At 34.8% G+C, this 14,986-nt stretch overlaps 1 protein-coding gene across 1 annotated transcript in view; it reads left to right on the forward strand.

The window, feature by feature from the left end:
* The window catches only part of LOC149803558 (luc7-like protein 3), a 48,508-nt gene that overhangs the window by 19,256 nt on the left and 14,266 nt on the right, over window positions 1-14,986 (forward strand). Inside the window, exons 5-9 of the mRNA XM_089953290.1 lie at window positions 3,269-3,346; window positions 6,144-6,239; window positions 8,703-8,870; window positions 10,633-10,868; window positions 11,248-11,468. Of these exons, the coding sequence (XP_089809416.1) occupies window positions 3,269-3,346; window positions 6,144-6,239; window positions 8,703-8,870; window positions 10,633-10,868; window positions 11,248-11,468 (799 nt within the window). The remainder of the gene's footprint in view (window positions 1-3,268; window positions 3,347-6,143; window positions 6,240-8,702; window positions 8,871-10,632; window positions 10,869-11,247; window positions 11,469-14,986) is intronic.

The raw sequence follows: 14,986 nt of genomic DNA on the forward strand, positions 1-14,986 counted from the left end.
GTCTAGTTGATCCTTAATGAAAATGGTGACAATCTTTTTCAATATGGCCACCAGAGTGGATGTCATGAAAACTCGTGAATGGATGGTCATATCAGCATTGAGTTTTCACTAAAAGTCATCTTATGGAATATTGTTTGTCTTAAGTAAAAATGGTGCCAATCTGATGTTCAGTTATAGCTGTAACAACATGGCAGCCATCTTGAAAATCATGTTATTGCTTCATCTTCCGAGTGGATGGTCATATCAGCATGGTTTTAGCACTCCTTATTTCTTTTTGCCCATTAGACCATCAGTCCCTTTGAGGGACTCTTGTGTTAAAGTATAACAGTTTCAGCATTATGTCAAAATAAATGTTCAAAAATACATATATTGTCAAGTCAAGCAAATGGATTTTGAGTTGGGACAAATGATGTTTTTAAAGCCATTTGCCCTGAGCTTGTGTCAGAAAAAAATTCCTGTCGGCACTCCCCATGTTGTGTTCATGTCAGTAGAAAATTTGATTAAAAATGATTGAAATCAAGAATAGCAATTAGTTTGAGATAAAAGAAACTTAGTCTGTTACCAAAATAATCGCACTGATCAGCTTTTTAATTGGCAGTTACCTTGGTACTAAAGTGTAAATGACCTCAGTGATGATTGTGATGGATCTCAAGAGTTACGGGTAAAATGTGAGAAACTTTGTGTTAACAAGTTTCTTGTATACTTTAGCATGAAGGCTGATTGAGCTCAATGTTGACACTGAATATCAATGATTTTCTTGTTAGAGACAACCACTTTCATTATCGTGTACTTACTTAATGTAAGATAACATGCTAACAGAACTATTTCATGTCATGAAAGATGTGTAAACCTTGACAATTGTGTGTAAACATGACAGCCCTAGTATCATTCAAAATAAGATGAAAGGTATCATATGATCATTTGTTTACTGTAATTTACAAGTCTTGTAATAAGTTAGATGTATATTGACATTAAATTCAGAGCATAATGTACAATGACGGGAGGATATATGATGGCTCCGAAGGAAGGACAAGGAGGTCACATTTTCTACTAGTGTGCACAAAAATTTCATTTTTGTTGGTGACTTTTTTGAGTGTAGTTTTGTGAAATTTAAAAACAACTTTGCTGTTTATGTGTTCGAAGCATGTATTATTATAGATGAGTTTTTAAATGCCCTAAATAATAATTTTTGATTGCTTTATATACTTAACGAATATCCTGTATTTTCAACAATGGAAAAGTTTCTCTAGAAAATCCAATTTCTTGACTCTATTTATTCCTAGCAATTCCTATATTCCTGTGTTTGTGACCTAAAAACTGACTTGAAAGCCTGCATGTTATACTTGGATATAAAAACATCTACTGGTAAGAAATTGAATGCATAAATCATGCTATGAGAGTGTGATAGTTAAGTTTAGAAAAATCAGTATCTTTCAGAAACACCCTTTTGCAGAAATATTGTGATACATCATGTCTGTCAGTCCATTAATGCTTGTGTCTGTTTCTCTGTTATCCTTGTGACTAGGGCATAACCGACTTTTGATCCGGAAATTGGATTCCACCGGATAGTATGAACTTCCGATTAATCGGAGTCGGACAAGGCAGGAACGACCGATTCGGATAATAAAAATAATAAAGTTGAATTTCTATAGCACCGTGTCTAACACTGCGTGTCATTCGATAGTGCGTTAATAAAGTTAAATAAGAAGTCAGAAAAGTCCAATATGGTCAACACAACGGGGTGAAACAATAATACTTGAGTTAGACCGAAAGATTTAAATTTATTAAAACATACAGTCCTACCCGTTTATGTCAACATCCTCAATAATGAAGGCATAATATTGAATACATTGACACATGCTAATGAGGTATTAAAAGAAAATGATTCTTACAATTGTAAATATAAATAAAGTTAATAACGAAACTTTCACAGCACAATAAACTTGTTTCAATCACCGATCACTTTGGAAAATGCAAGAATCGATCAGATTTCATTGCTTTTATTTAAATCGCCGCAAGAGGCCAACTTTATAGGACCAAACAAAAGCCTGTTTTATTTTTATTTGACCGCGACATTAAAGCATGGCGGCAAGATCAACTAATTGTTGAATAACGTACAGGATGGAACTGGCCACTTGCCGACATAAATGATTAAGGCGGAAAATTAAAGCCTGGCGGCAAGATCAACTAATTGTTGAACAAAGGATGGGTCGGAACTGGCAGCTGGTCGACATAAATGATTAGGCGGGAAAATTAAAGCGTATATGGTGCGTGGATGCATTGGAACTGTATGATAATGTAAATGAAATTTATATTAGCATACAGTGTGAAAAAATTGTGTGTAACACGGTTTAAAAAGTTAATTTGAAAAACCTTTTAATTTAGCATTTCCGATTAATTGAATCGTATCCGGAATCGGAAAAATTTCATGCCCAAAATCCAGAATCAGAAATCAGTAGAAAAATGCTAATCGGTTATGCCCTACTTGTGACCACAACCCGATCCACACCAGCTGAGGTATGGTTTTAGTACTTGGTTCGATGTTTTGAGATGATACATATCTACTTGAGAGGATTGATTAACTGGGGTTTTCTGTTGAAGTATGTATCTATAAACATGTCAAATGTGGCATTGCTTGGAAAAAGCAGAAAGTTGACATTACTGTACAACATTACAGATCAGGTTGATATGCTCTTAACAGTTCCTTTAAACTACATTAGTTACCTTAAATAATATGTTTGTTAACATAACCTTTGATTACTAACATTGTGTCTTTAAGAAAAACTGTTTTAGGTTTGTAACCTACTGCATAGTTTCTTTGTAATTTAAGATCCTGCAAAAGCATCCCATGCAGATGTTTGGGCAGTTCATGCAGTTCCATTATCAATGTTATTCATCAGTTACAAATATGTAACAGTAGGAAACAGTATCATGGCAATTCTGTGGCTGTTTGACTGAAACCATCAGATCCATTCAACAAAGACGTGTGTTACAAATTAAATCCTGATAAAGTAAGAGGTAAAAGACATACAGGAAATAAAACAATCACAAGATGAGTGAGATATGGCATGCACATTATAATAGCTGTCATTTTTGCAGTAAGTCTAGCATGTAGATGGAGAGGCTGGATGAGTTTCTGATCATTTCAATTAAGCTGCATCGTTTTGGTTATTGTAAAACATGTACATGTATAGAAATTTTGCTTAACATTGGAGTCTTTTTTGCCTGTTCTTGCATTAATAAGTAAATGTTACTTCATTTGCAATAGATGAATGGCAACCCTTTAAGCTTGAAAGAGGAGAAGATTCAGATGCTGACAAAGAGGATAAATGAACTGGTGGAACAGGTAGGTCACATAGTACTAATTACACAAATTATGAACAGTTGGAACAGGTAGATGACATTGCACTATTTATACCACAAAAAATGAACTACCGTATTGGCCAGTCTATAAGTCAATGCAGAGTATAAGTCGAATGAGCAAATTTGGTACATTTTCCATCTTTCATCCATATATAAGTCAATGCTGAGTATTAGATGAGGCCAGATCAACACCTGGATGTCTTTTTCACTTCATTCCACATAGCATCATGAATTTTATCTGTAACTTAGTAATCTTTCCGGTTTTAAATGTAACTGAAGTACCTGATTTATTTCACATAAAGTATTTTAAATGCATTATGTACTTCTAGCTGCATATAATTACAGAGACATGAAAATTTATTGAGTTACAGATGGGATAAAATTTGCGATGCTGTGTGGAATTAAACTATAATAACTTCGTTTCATAAATATTAAAAGTATCAATGTATGCTATTTCAGATTACCAGCAATAGGGAAATTGCATCATCGAGGATAACATGCTTTCTCCACATTTTTGGGAGGAAGAGAGATACATGAGATACATAGACAGATGCATAGATGCATATGTATTCTATCGCATGTTTTTTCTTGTGCCTTGTGATCCAAATAAAAATCAGGCCATATATATATATATATATATATATATATATATATATATATATATGTATATATGAGAGGAGAGAGACAGAGATTCCAGCTCATCATGTTTTTTTTTTGGTTTTTTTTACCTTATTGCCCCTGTTTAGCTAAAACTTTTTTCAAAGAGAAAACATTAATGAAGTAAATAGTTAATGTAAACTTTAAAAATACACACCATACTCCTTTATGATTTAAATATTCACAATAGTTATATCTTTATAGACTCCATTTAGGTTAAATCCCAAGAGTGACCATTTTGCATGTTAATTTTCTTTGCAAGTATAACCTCTCCATTTCCAACAAATTACTTTTTTTTAATGTGCATGTACTCTTCCTGTATTTAGGCGGTAATCATTATTGATCTATGCCCATACTATATGTTACTGTAATTGCTGTCAGTCCTATCGGCAAGTTCAAAAGATTGAGAAATATAAATGAATAACCACCAGACATTTCCTTTCATTATACAGTACTGTATTCATAATACTCATGAGTAGCATCATTTCCCTATTGGTAGCCTCACTAATCTGATCTGGTCTGCCGAATCTTGACCTCAGACAGGTGTTAGCTTAAGCAAACCCAACTACAGCTTTAGCATAATTAATTAGCATGTAAATACCACTACAAAGTCACATAATTCTTGGACAGTCGAAGTGATAACTAAAACCAGAAGGAATTGCTTACCTAGTGGTATTAATTGTTCTGCACTTTTGCAAAGAAGAAAGATAAAAGACATCAAGCAAGTGAACTGTACAAAACGTATTTCCATACAATCTCTCTCATAACATAATAGGGCATAATTTTTATTTGATCATGAGGTGCAGTAAGAAAATTGTGATGGAATATATGTCTGTGTCATTGTTATTCATCTTCTAACTTGTCAATTCGAATGTACATATATTTAAACCGCATATTACAAACAATGTATATTACTAATGCATGCTTCTCATTTACATTTGATGTACGTTAATTTTTAAAACTGGCTATCATGCAGTTGTTTAAAATCCTTTTATATCTTTTCATACACAATCTCTTCCCCAAAATGAAATATTTTACACATTATTTTTCATACTTCTGGAGACTTTTTCCATACAACAAATTATGTGACATACAATACAGCAATTTGGATGACAAAACCCCACATATAAGTCAGAGTATAAGGCGAAGCTAAGATTTTTCTGGTAAAAAAGTATCGTCTTATAGCTGGTAAAATACAGTAGTGGAATGGGTAGGTTAGATTGCACTATTTAAACAAAGCCCTATAGGTCGTGGATGTAGAATAATAGGTCCAGTACACTCTTGCACGTCACAGGAGGTGACTAATGTAAGATGGAACTGCAGCGGCTCAGTGGTTAGCGTTCCAGACAAGGATGCACGTTCAAATCCTACCTTGGAATCAGCCCATGTCAGCTACTATTGTGTGGTCTTGTGCAAGGCACTTTACTCATGTTGCCTCAGTGCAAAAAAAAATCTGCTTCTGTTGCTTTCCCATAAAACACAAAACCAAGTGGAATTATTTAAACATGTTTATAATACACAGTCTTCATTTGCCTAAGTGTTTACCTTTCTTTGCTGTCAAATATTTCACCTCGAATTCAGTTTACACTCTGTGAAATCAATGAAGCATGTGGAACCTGCTTTACCAGCACATTTTGTAATGTCATATCCGAGTTCATCCAGTTTGTAGTTTGGTACTAATAAGATTAAAAGAAATACACTTTTCATCAAGGTAGAATTGTAATCATCAAAGATATCATTATTACATGTCTTATTTTCCAAGTTGAAACTTCTGATGTTGTTGTTGTTGTTGTGGGGTTTAACGCCATTTTTCAGCACACAATAGGCTATACATGGCGGCCAGTATTAATGGTGGAGGAAGAACCCGGGAAAACCCTGGAAAGAACCACCGACCCACAAGAAGCTACTGGCAAGCTTTCTCACATACCCACATTGGCTGGAAACTTCTGATAAGTGATAACATCCTTAAATAAATTGAAAATGACGTATTTGTTTAGCACTTTTTAAAATAGTTTACAAAAATGAAATAAATATTGCAGATTTTGTTTGGAAAAATACAGAAGCCTGTGTAAAATATTGTGCATTTGTACTTGTGATCTTGTATATTTGTCTGGTTTCTGCAGGCAGAGGAACTTGGCTGTCAGGGGAATGTAGACGAAGCCCAGGGGGTCATGAAGCTGTGTGACCAACTGAAAGAAGAGAGAACTGAAATAGAACTTGTAAGTACAGGCCAGAGTTAGAATGTTTTATCAAGCCTATGGGCACAAAACCAGCCACTGTAGAAAGGGGCTTTTCTTTGCATGACATCTAATTATCTAGCTTTATCATTAACCAGAGACAAATTTTGAAACTTTTATAAGATGCTTCTCAGAGAAAGAAAATTTATGTACCTGTCAGAAAAGTAAACTCCATACTCCAAGTCTTCTTTCTTGAGGAAAAGAGTTTTCTTAGCAAGATACTAAAAAATGTTTTATCCACAAGATACAAATATAGTAACTTGAACCTTCAGCTGGATTTATATAGGAATCCTCATGTTCATCCTTACTTAAATTCATCACACAATCATATGAACACAGTTCTGTAATTTGTTATGGATTACCAAGAAACTTGGAAACTATTATGGCCATTATGTCAAGATTCAAATTTTAACAAATCAGTTTGCTTCTACAATTTGTTGCTCTAAATTTCATGGAACAGAAGAGCTTACATGATAAACTGTTTTGTCCCTCATCAGTCAGCATAAGTCTGTTATAGATAATCCTAAATTATTGGGAGGATTGACATGAAATTTTAGAAAAACACATACATCCCAAATTCTAGTTGGTCCTAAATGAAAAAGTGTCCCGTGAACATCCTTTATGTTCTGTTTAGTAGCCATCTTGAAAATCTTGTTATCACTGCTGCTTCTGAATGAATGGTTTTATCAACATAAGGTTTTCACTGAAAGACCTCTTATAATGTCTAATTAATCCTAGAATGAAAATGTTGCCAGAATGACATCCAATATTCCCACAGAGGTGGCCATCATAAAAATCTTTTTATTGAATAGATGGTTGTTTTAGCTGTTATATTAATATTAGGTTTTAGGTGAGAGACTTCTAATGATGTCTGATTGGTCCTAAATGAAACTGGTGCTAATCTGACATTTTAGTATGGCTGCCATGGCATTCATCATTAATTGATAAAATGTCTAATTGGTCTAAAGAAAATGATACTGATCTGATGTCAGTCATGCCCACACCACTGCCATCTACCCCTTCTGAATGGATGGTTTTATTGAAATGTTTTTTTTTTATACTGAAAGACTTCTTATGGTGTCTAGTTGGTCCGATATAAATTAGTAGCTAGTTCTAATGAAAATGAGGCTTATTTGACCTCCAGCTCCATGAGAGCTCAAGGATGGAGCTCAAGGTCAAATGTGCCCTGCTATATATCGTAAGAGGCCACTAAAAGAGATGGGACCTGTGGTTTTATAGTGGTTAGCATGCCAGACTGGCAACAAAACAGGTGAAGGTTTATATCCCACTGTTGGATCAACTTGATTCAGCTACTGTAGTGTGTCCTTTTGCGAGGTACTTTATACCAATTGCCTTGGCACTCAATGACCTACTTCTCTTCTTGTGTCATAAAACACCAACCTTGCACAATTGAATGTGTGTACATTTTCATAAAAATTATCTCGATTTGTAGCATCGCTTATATCATTGATAAAGAGTATCTCAAGAGTGCATAGGTCAATGTAAATAAAACAGCTATTACTGACTAGCTTAAGTGTTATCTGGAAGAATTCTATTTAGTATAAAAAATTCAATAAGGCAAAACTGTTTCTAAAATGTTTGGGGAAAAACAAGGATTGAAGTGGCACTAGGCACAATTTGTACTGTGTAAGTACTCTACATTGTAGTACAGCCTGGTCTCCTGGGTAAACTTGAACCGGTCTGTGAATTATGAAATCTTTACTTACCTTTAATTTATTTCGTGTGGGAGAAATCAGAAAATGTGCACATGCAAAATAATAATAAAAGCAGTTATAGTAGTTTATAACAGTTTAGTAAGTATTGGGACACTGGAAATGTATTATTTCTCAGATACATATGTCTTAGGACGTGGAAAAAATTATTTTTAATCCCATGTTTTACGCTATTATTATTAGTCAACAAAATATCTTAAACACTTTCAAGTTTAGACTTTGGCTCACAAATAAGCTGACCCCCCCCCCTTTCTTCCAAGCATTTATTTTGTCTTAAAATTTTCTGTCTTTTTGCGAGTATATACATTACATAATATAGTTTGACCATTTTTGTTCGAGAGCATCCTGGCTTGTTGCTCATTCACTATTTGACAGATGATGTTGACGTGCCTTCAAATATGGATGAAGAAAAGAAAACTCAGAGAAACCTTTAAACAGTATTTTTTATAACACATACAACCTACAGCATTGGAAGAAATTTCAGCAGAAACTATCGAACTAACCCAGTTTTCTTGACCAACTGCATTTGGCTATGAGGTAGATGACAGCCACGTGAGGGATTTCAGGCCCCCTTGTGCTTCATTTTGTTTCATATGCATAAGCTCTGTTTTACTCTTCACCTTCATTACTAGACACTCCAAAATAAATTGCATGTTACGTTCTTGATTTACAGGACTTTGAAATTGATCTTTCTCTTTTTCATTCTTTCCAGAACTCCACCCTTGACCCCTTCTCTGAGCCCATGAAGGCAATGGAAGTGTGTAATGTCTGTGGAGCCCTGCTTGTTGTTGGAGATGCCCAGCAGCGAGTAGATGAACACATCATGGGAAAACAGCATTCAGGATATGCCCGAATTCGGGCATTTGTAGAAGGCAAAAAGGTAAAATAGTGCCAGTATATAGTGTTATTTTGAAATTTATTATATTCAGACTATTAATACTTGTGACATTGGTAAATTAAAACAAATACAATCCAGTCTCCTTTATTTAACAAAATACAATTCAGTCACTTTTATTTGACAAATGGTTTCTGGTAAATTTGTCAGATAAACAGCAAATACTGGATAAACAATACTGGATTATGTTTGTTGTATGTTTATTATCTCCTTCACATTGCAAGCTGTGTATAGAGATATATGAAAAATGGAGAATAAATAAGGAAATTTTTTTATAAGGATCAAGCTAGACTTGAAGTTTAGGGAGAAATTACTTTTCCTTTTGGTCAGAATAGGGAGAAATGGGAGTGTGTGTGTGTGTGTATGTATATATATATATATATATATACACACACACACACACACACACATGCATATATCTGTATATGTGTGTATGTTTTCATTCTTTTATTTGAATTATGTCTGCTATTTGTCAGTATGCATATCTGCATTTAACATTGGTTTTAAGCAATATTTTATTTTCAAGTAGAAATATTATAAATACATCCTGTATGTGCATACATATTGACATAAATATGTGTGTTTTTGCCATATGACTTTTGAAGATCACAGTATATATTATAATGAATTTTAATTGATAGGAGTAACTAGATTATAGTATGGTAATTGCAAGTTAGTAAAAATACATAAACAACTAATAAACAACTACCCTTAAACAAGATCATTTTTACTTTCTGAAAGTTCACTATAAAATAGCATTTGAAAAAATTTATAAAGTGGTTTGAAACAACACCTGTAAATTACAGTACATTACAGTAACTTTTAATAGACAATGCATGAAAGGATTAAAGTTGATATAGTAATAAGCTAGTCCCTTCTTTCAAACCGTATCAACACAGTCAACATATGAATGCATCTATTTTTAGAAAGAGGGGTTTTCTTGATATAACCACTCATTTTCTAGTGTTGTTACAACATTCCATTGATAGGATAACAAATTTATGATTTTATTATATGCCACGTACTTGTTGCTGTAATGTCAGGCATTGGTTTTGTAGTGTTTGCTTCATTGCTTTTTTTCCTATTTTAACAAAATGAGCGAGGTCAGAAAACAACCTTGACCTTACATGTCACTTCTTGAACTCCAAAACTTAGTATTGTCTCATGTTTCTGACCTACATCATTGCATTTGTGTTATGAAAGAGATAATGGCAGAGAGTTTAATGTGTGTGTGCAATTTGTATATGCCCACTTTAAGGCAGAGTGTAGTATATGATTTTTCTGTCCATCCATATCTGGTGCAGTGTCAGTAGGGTCTATTGATTATCTTTCAGTGCATCATAGACTATACTGTCTATAGTAGATGGTCCAGTTCCTATTTTTGTACAGTTTTCAGCTACAATATATGCTTGAATATTATAAACTCAGTTTCATAATAAAAATACAAGAAATGATAAGAGGATTTAAAAAATTCTTTGTCTTACATTTGCGGGTATCTCATCATTCTGATGACCTCTACAGACTTTCAGATTGTTATTTTTTTGGACATGGTTCAGTTAGTGTACCAGGGTCTAGCGCTTTAACGAATGTGTATGCTATCTGATCAGAGTTTCACTCACATGCAGAATAAATTAATCTCTCTGAGAGTTAGACTTTCATTATATGATGGATATTAAAAGTCAGCAGTACATGTAGTGTTCTATTCCTTCACATTTCTAATTTTTTTAATCCCTTCTCTTATTTGCAGAAAGAACAACTTGATCTTGAAAAAGAAAGAGAAGCAAAACTGTTGAAGGAAAGAGAAGAAAGGGAAAAAGAAAGAGAAAAGGAGAGGGAAGAGAGAAGAAAGAAGGAAGAGGAAAGAGAAAAGGAGCGTGAGAAGGAGCGAGAAAAAAGACGTGAGATGGAGAGAGAAAAGGAGAAGAAAAAAAAGAAAAGAAGCCGTTCTCGAAGTAGAAGTCGTAGATCCCGAAGCAGAGATAGGTAAGTTATATTTGGGAAGATCAACTTATTAGTAAATGAAATAAAGATAGATGGAGTGTTGGTATTTATGTTCGTAATATTGCAAACTTTTATTAATGTAATTTTAAAATAAAGCTCCAAAATAATTTTGTATTTTAAAGTAAAGCTTTAAGCTGTAGAAATCCCAAATTAAATTTTCTCTCCATGAATCTTTGTGATATATCAAATAAACTACATCTTGGACTTATGACCATCTTGCTGCATTTGTATTTGATTTTGATTTGTACATTTTGCCTAACAAATGTACTAGTTATGACTAAATAAAAGTTTCATGTTTCCTGTGTATTCCTTCAAGAAATGTTTCCATTGAATTTATTTGAAAACTTGTGTATCTTTTCAGGAAAAAAAGGTCACGAAGTAGAAGCCGACATCGTCGAAGTAGATCCCGAGAGCGTGGGAGAGAGCGTGACAGGTCTCATAGAACCAGAAGTCGTAGTCGAAGCCGTAGCAGACGTTCCAGTAAGAGCAAGACTAAACATACCCGTAGCCGAAGCCGAGATAGAAACCGGTCCCGCAGCAGAGACCAAGGAAGGTCCAAGAGTAAGGAGCAAAGTAAATCCAGTGAGTCTTCCTAAACTGACACAAACATTGCTGTACTTCTGTAATTAAGAGGAAACATTGACCATGAATTTTCTTTTATTTAAATTTACAATGGAGGGTTAAATACCTCTTTCTGTACAGTATGACTTCACAGAACATACTGTCATATTGAAAAAAATAATAAAGTATTGTTTCTTGATTTAACCTTTATTGTCAAACATTTGCTAGACTCGGGCATAGATAATAGTAAACATAAAATTCATGGATGTTAATAAAATGATGACATGTTCATGTATGTTGTGATCTTCTGATTTTTTGTGGCATACCAGTTTTTATGGATTTTGTGATTTGTCAAGACTATGAATTCAAATACCAAATGAAAAATTATCTTTCTTTTTATATAAAAAATTGGACCCCTTCCCCAACTACACAAATGTAAGTACAAACTAAAATGATATTTTGCAGAAAACAAAATTGTTCCTTCTGGAAACAGAAATGTTCCTAGGGCATGTGATTGCATGATTTGCACAAAATGTGTGCAAATTTGCACACTTGGAAAGCAGTGATGTGCAAGAACTTTTGCAAATTAGTTTCAAGTCATACATACAGAAATATACTCTGTGCAGTATACAGTTTTATCCAGCCATTAATCATGTCAAATCAAGCTGGTTGAAGTATTGTAATGCTTGTCGTTATGTGCATTTTTCATAATTTATCATGTCTGGTTTCTTTGGCTTGACACAAATAGTTGTTAAACTAAATTTGTTTGTTACATTGGGCCTCATAACAAGCATTCTGTCATAGTTTGAGCCTTGCATCATTGAAGTTTTACAAATGTGTGCTTGGGGGCCCCGAGTGGCCAAGTGGTTTAAAGCGCTCTCTGTTACGGATCACTGCCATTTCACCTCTGTCTACGTAGGTTCGAATCTCGGGTTCGGCCAATGTGGGTATGTGAGAAAGCTTGCCAGTAGCTTCTCGAGGGTCGGTGGTTCTTTCTGGGGATTTTCCAGGTTCTTCCTCCACCATTAATACTGGCCGCCATCTATAGCCTGTCGTGTACTGAAAAATGGCGTTAGACCCTACAGCAACAACAAATGTGTGCTTGTAATATGGGCTATCTAGAAGACCCAAAATGGCTGATTCCCAGTGTGTTCATCTTTAGATGACATTTTAATTCAGCAAATGCTGGCTGGTCATAGTGATGAAGGCAAGTTATTTTTTAAAACGGGAAGTATATCAAATTATTGGAGCTGGAAATGTGTTAGTGGAGATACCAGTGAGTGATTTTGAACCCCAAAATAGCATTATATGTGAGTCAGATGCCCATGCGGGATGGACAGGAATGGATGGCATGATGGTCAACTCCTCATTTCAGCTGTATTTCAAAATAAAAAGTGGAAAAGGCAGACAAACCAAATTAAAATACAGATGATTTAAAAGTAGAGTGCACTTTTCATTTCTTTTCTCATCACAGTTTAGCCCTGTGGGATAATGTGCCACAAAACCATATAGCCCTTGCATAAAGGTTACAGTAAATCTAATTGTTGTTGTTGTTGTTGTAGTCGGGTTTAACGCCATTTTTCAGCACACAATAGCTATACATGGCGGCCAGTATTAATGGTGGAGGAAGAACCTGGGAAAACCCTGGAAAGAACCACCGAACCACGAGAAGTTACTGGCAAGCTTTCTCACATACCCACATTGGCTGAATCCGAGACTCGAACCCACGCAGACAGAGGTGAGATGGCAGTGATCCGTAACGGTGAGCGCGTTAGACCACTCGGCCACTCGGGGCCCCAGTAAATTTAATAAATAAGAATATAAAAATGAAATTAAGATCTAAAGATATTTATTCGATCAAAATACCTCTGTTTGAACAAGTAGACAATGGCATTAATGGACTTAAATCCTAATACAGCATTGTGAAAATATAAATCTGTCATAGTAGTCAATAGATTGCTAATTCAAGAAAGTTAAACTTTGGTGGAGCAAATGCAACATCTTATTTTGGAGCGGAAGTATCCTACAGAATACCTTTGTCAGTGAGCTGTGGAAAATTGTACATGTCAGCCATAAAGAAAAATTTTAAACGTTAAAGAACAGTTTTCAAACTTACTCCAGCTGACTAAGCTTGACATGTAATTGCCCCTTCAGACAGCAGACTGTGAAAGGTGGTTCTCAGTACAGAACAATTTCATATATATTTCATATATAGATCAGGAACAGGTTAAGCTATGAAAGAGATTAATGCTTACACAATTGGAGGCAACAGCTTTTAAAAATTTTGATTTCAGTAGAGGTTTTGCAGATTGGAGCAGGAAGAAAAAGAGATGGATATTGAAGTGTGATGTAAATATTCGTCCTTCCCCTCATTATTGTTCTACCACCCCCTTATTTATTTAACAAGGGGGGAAACCACCCTTATGATAAATGTTGTTGTTGTTGTAGGGTTTAACACCATTTTTCAGCACAAGATAGGCTATACATGGCGGCCAGTATAATTGGTGGAGGAAGAACCCTGGAAAACCCCAGGAAGAACCACCGACCCACGATAAGCTACTGGCAGGCTTTCTCATGTACCAACGTTAGCCGAGGCTGAGACTCGAACTCACGCAGACAGAGGTGAGATGGCAGTGATCCGTAACGGTGAGCGCTTTAGACCACTCGGGGCCCCCCCTTATGATAAGTCATGGGAGCATCTCTGTAGAAGTAAATGAATTCACAGTAGTTAAGATTCTGCTCTTTACAATATGCAACAGCACAAAACCACAGCTTATAAATGCCTGTGAAACAAGTGCAAGAAGTATGCCTATATTCCCATTGATTTTACTTCCATATATTGTTTCCCCCTTTTTCTCAAAGCTTTAAAGATATTTTCAGGTGTCATCCTATTGATGACTAGTTTTACAGTTGCGAGAAAAATAATGTTACCTGTGAAAGAATTTTTAGCTCACTGCTCAGTTTTCTTGACTAAACTATTTTATTTTCAAGGCATTTTCCCCTGTATGGTGTCTCAGATTTGATCTTGTTTGTTTCCATGACAGGGAGACTACTGAAAGGACTTTAATTGAATCCTCTTTATTTGATATTTATTACACTCAATAATTAGTTGTTCACTAATGTGTAGACAGTGCCCGTCTTGGGCATAGATCAATCAGGTGATAAATACAGGGTGAACTCTGGTGCCTTACACATTTATTAACGGCACTGTTCCAAGTTAAACAATTAACCTACTCTTCAAATATGTTATGCTTTATTATGAAATGAATATTATGAAATGAAAAATCTGCTCACTTATTATGTGTATTCATTAAATTTGGGAAGCCATTGCTGCACATATTAAATAATATTCTTTGTATTTATATTCATTTACCTGTCTCAGTGATATGTAAAGCAACAGGTAACAAAATTGGTGAAGAGTGAAATATGATTCATAACTTTTAAGAGAAAAGTAATGTACTCATCAAGGTACAATCCCTTCATTAAGTTTAATGTTTGCAGATATAACAGTACATTTATGGGGTGCCAAAAATACCTAT

This window comes from Sinohyriopsis cumingii, chromosome 3 (assembly GCF_028554795.1).
Source record: "Sinohyriopsis cumingii isolate HCF-2022 chromosome 3, ASM2855479v2, whole genome shotgun sequence".
Lineage (NCBI taxonomy): Eukaryota > Metazoa > Mollusca > Bivalvia > Unionida > Unionidae > Sinohyriopsis > Sinohyriopsis cumingii.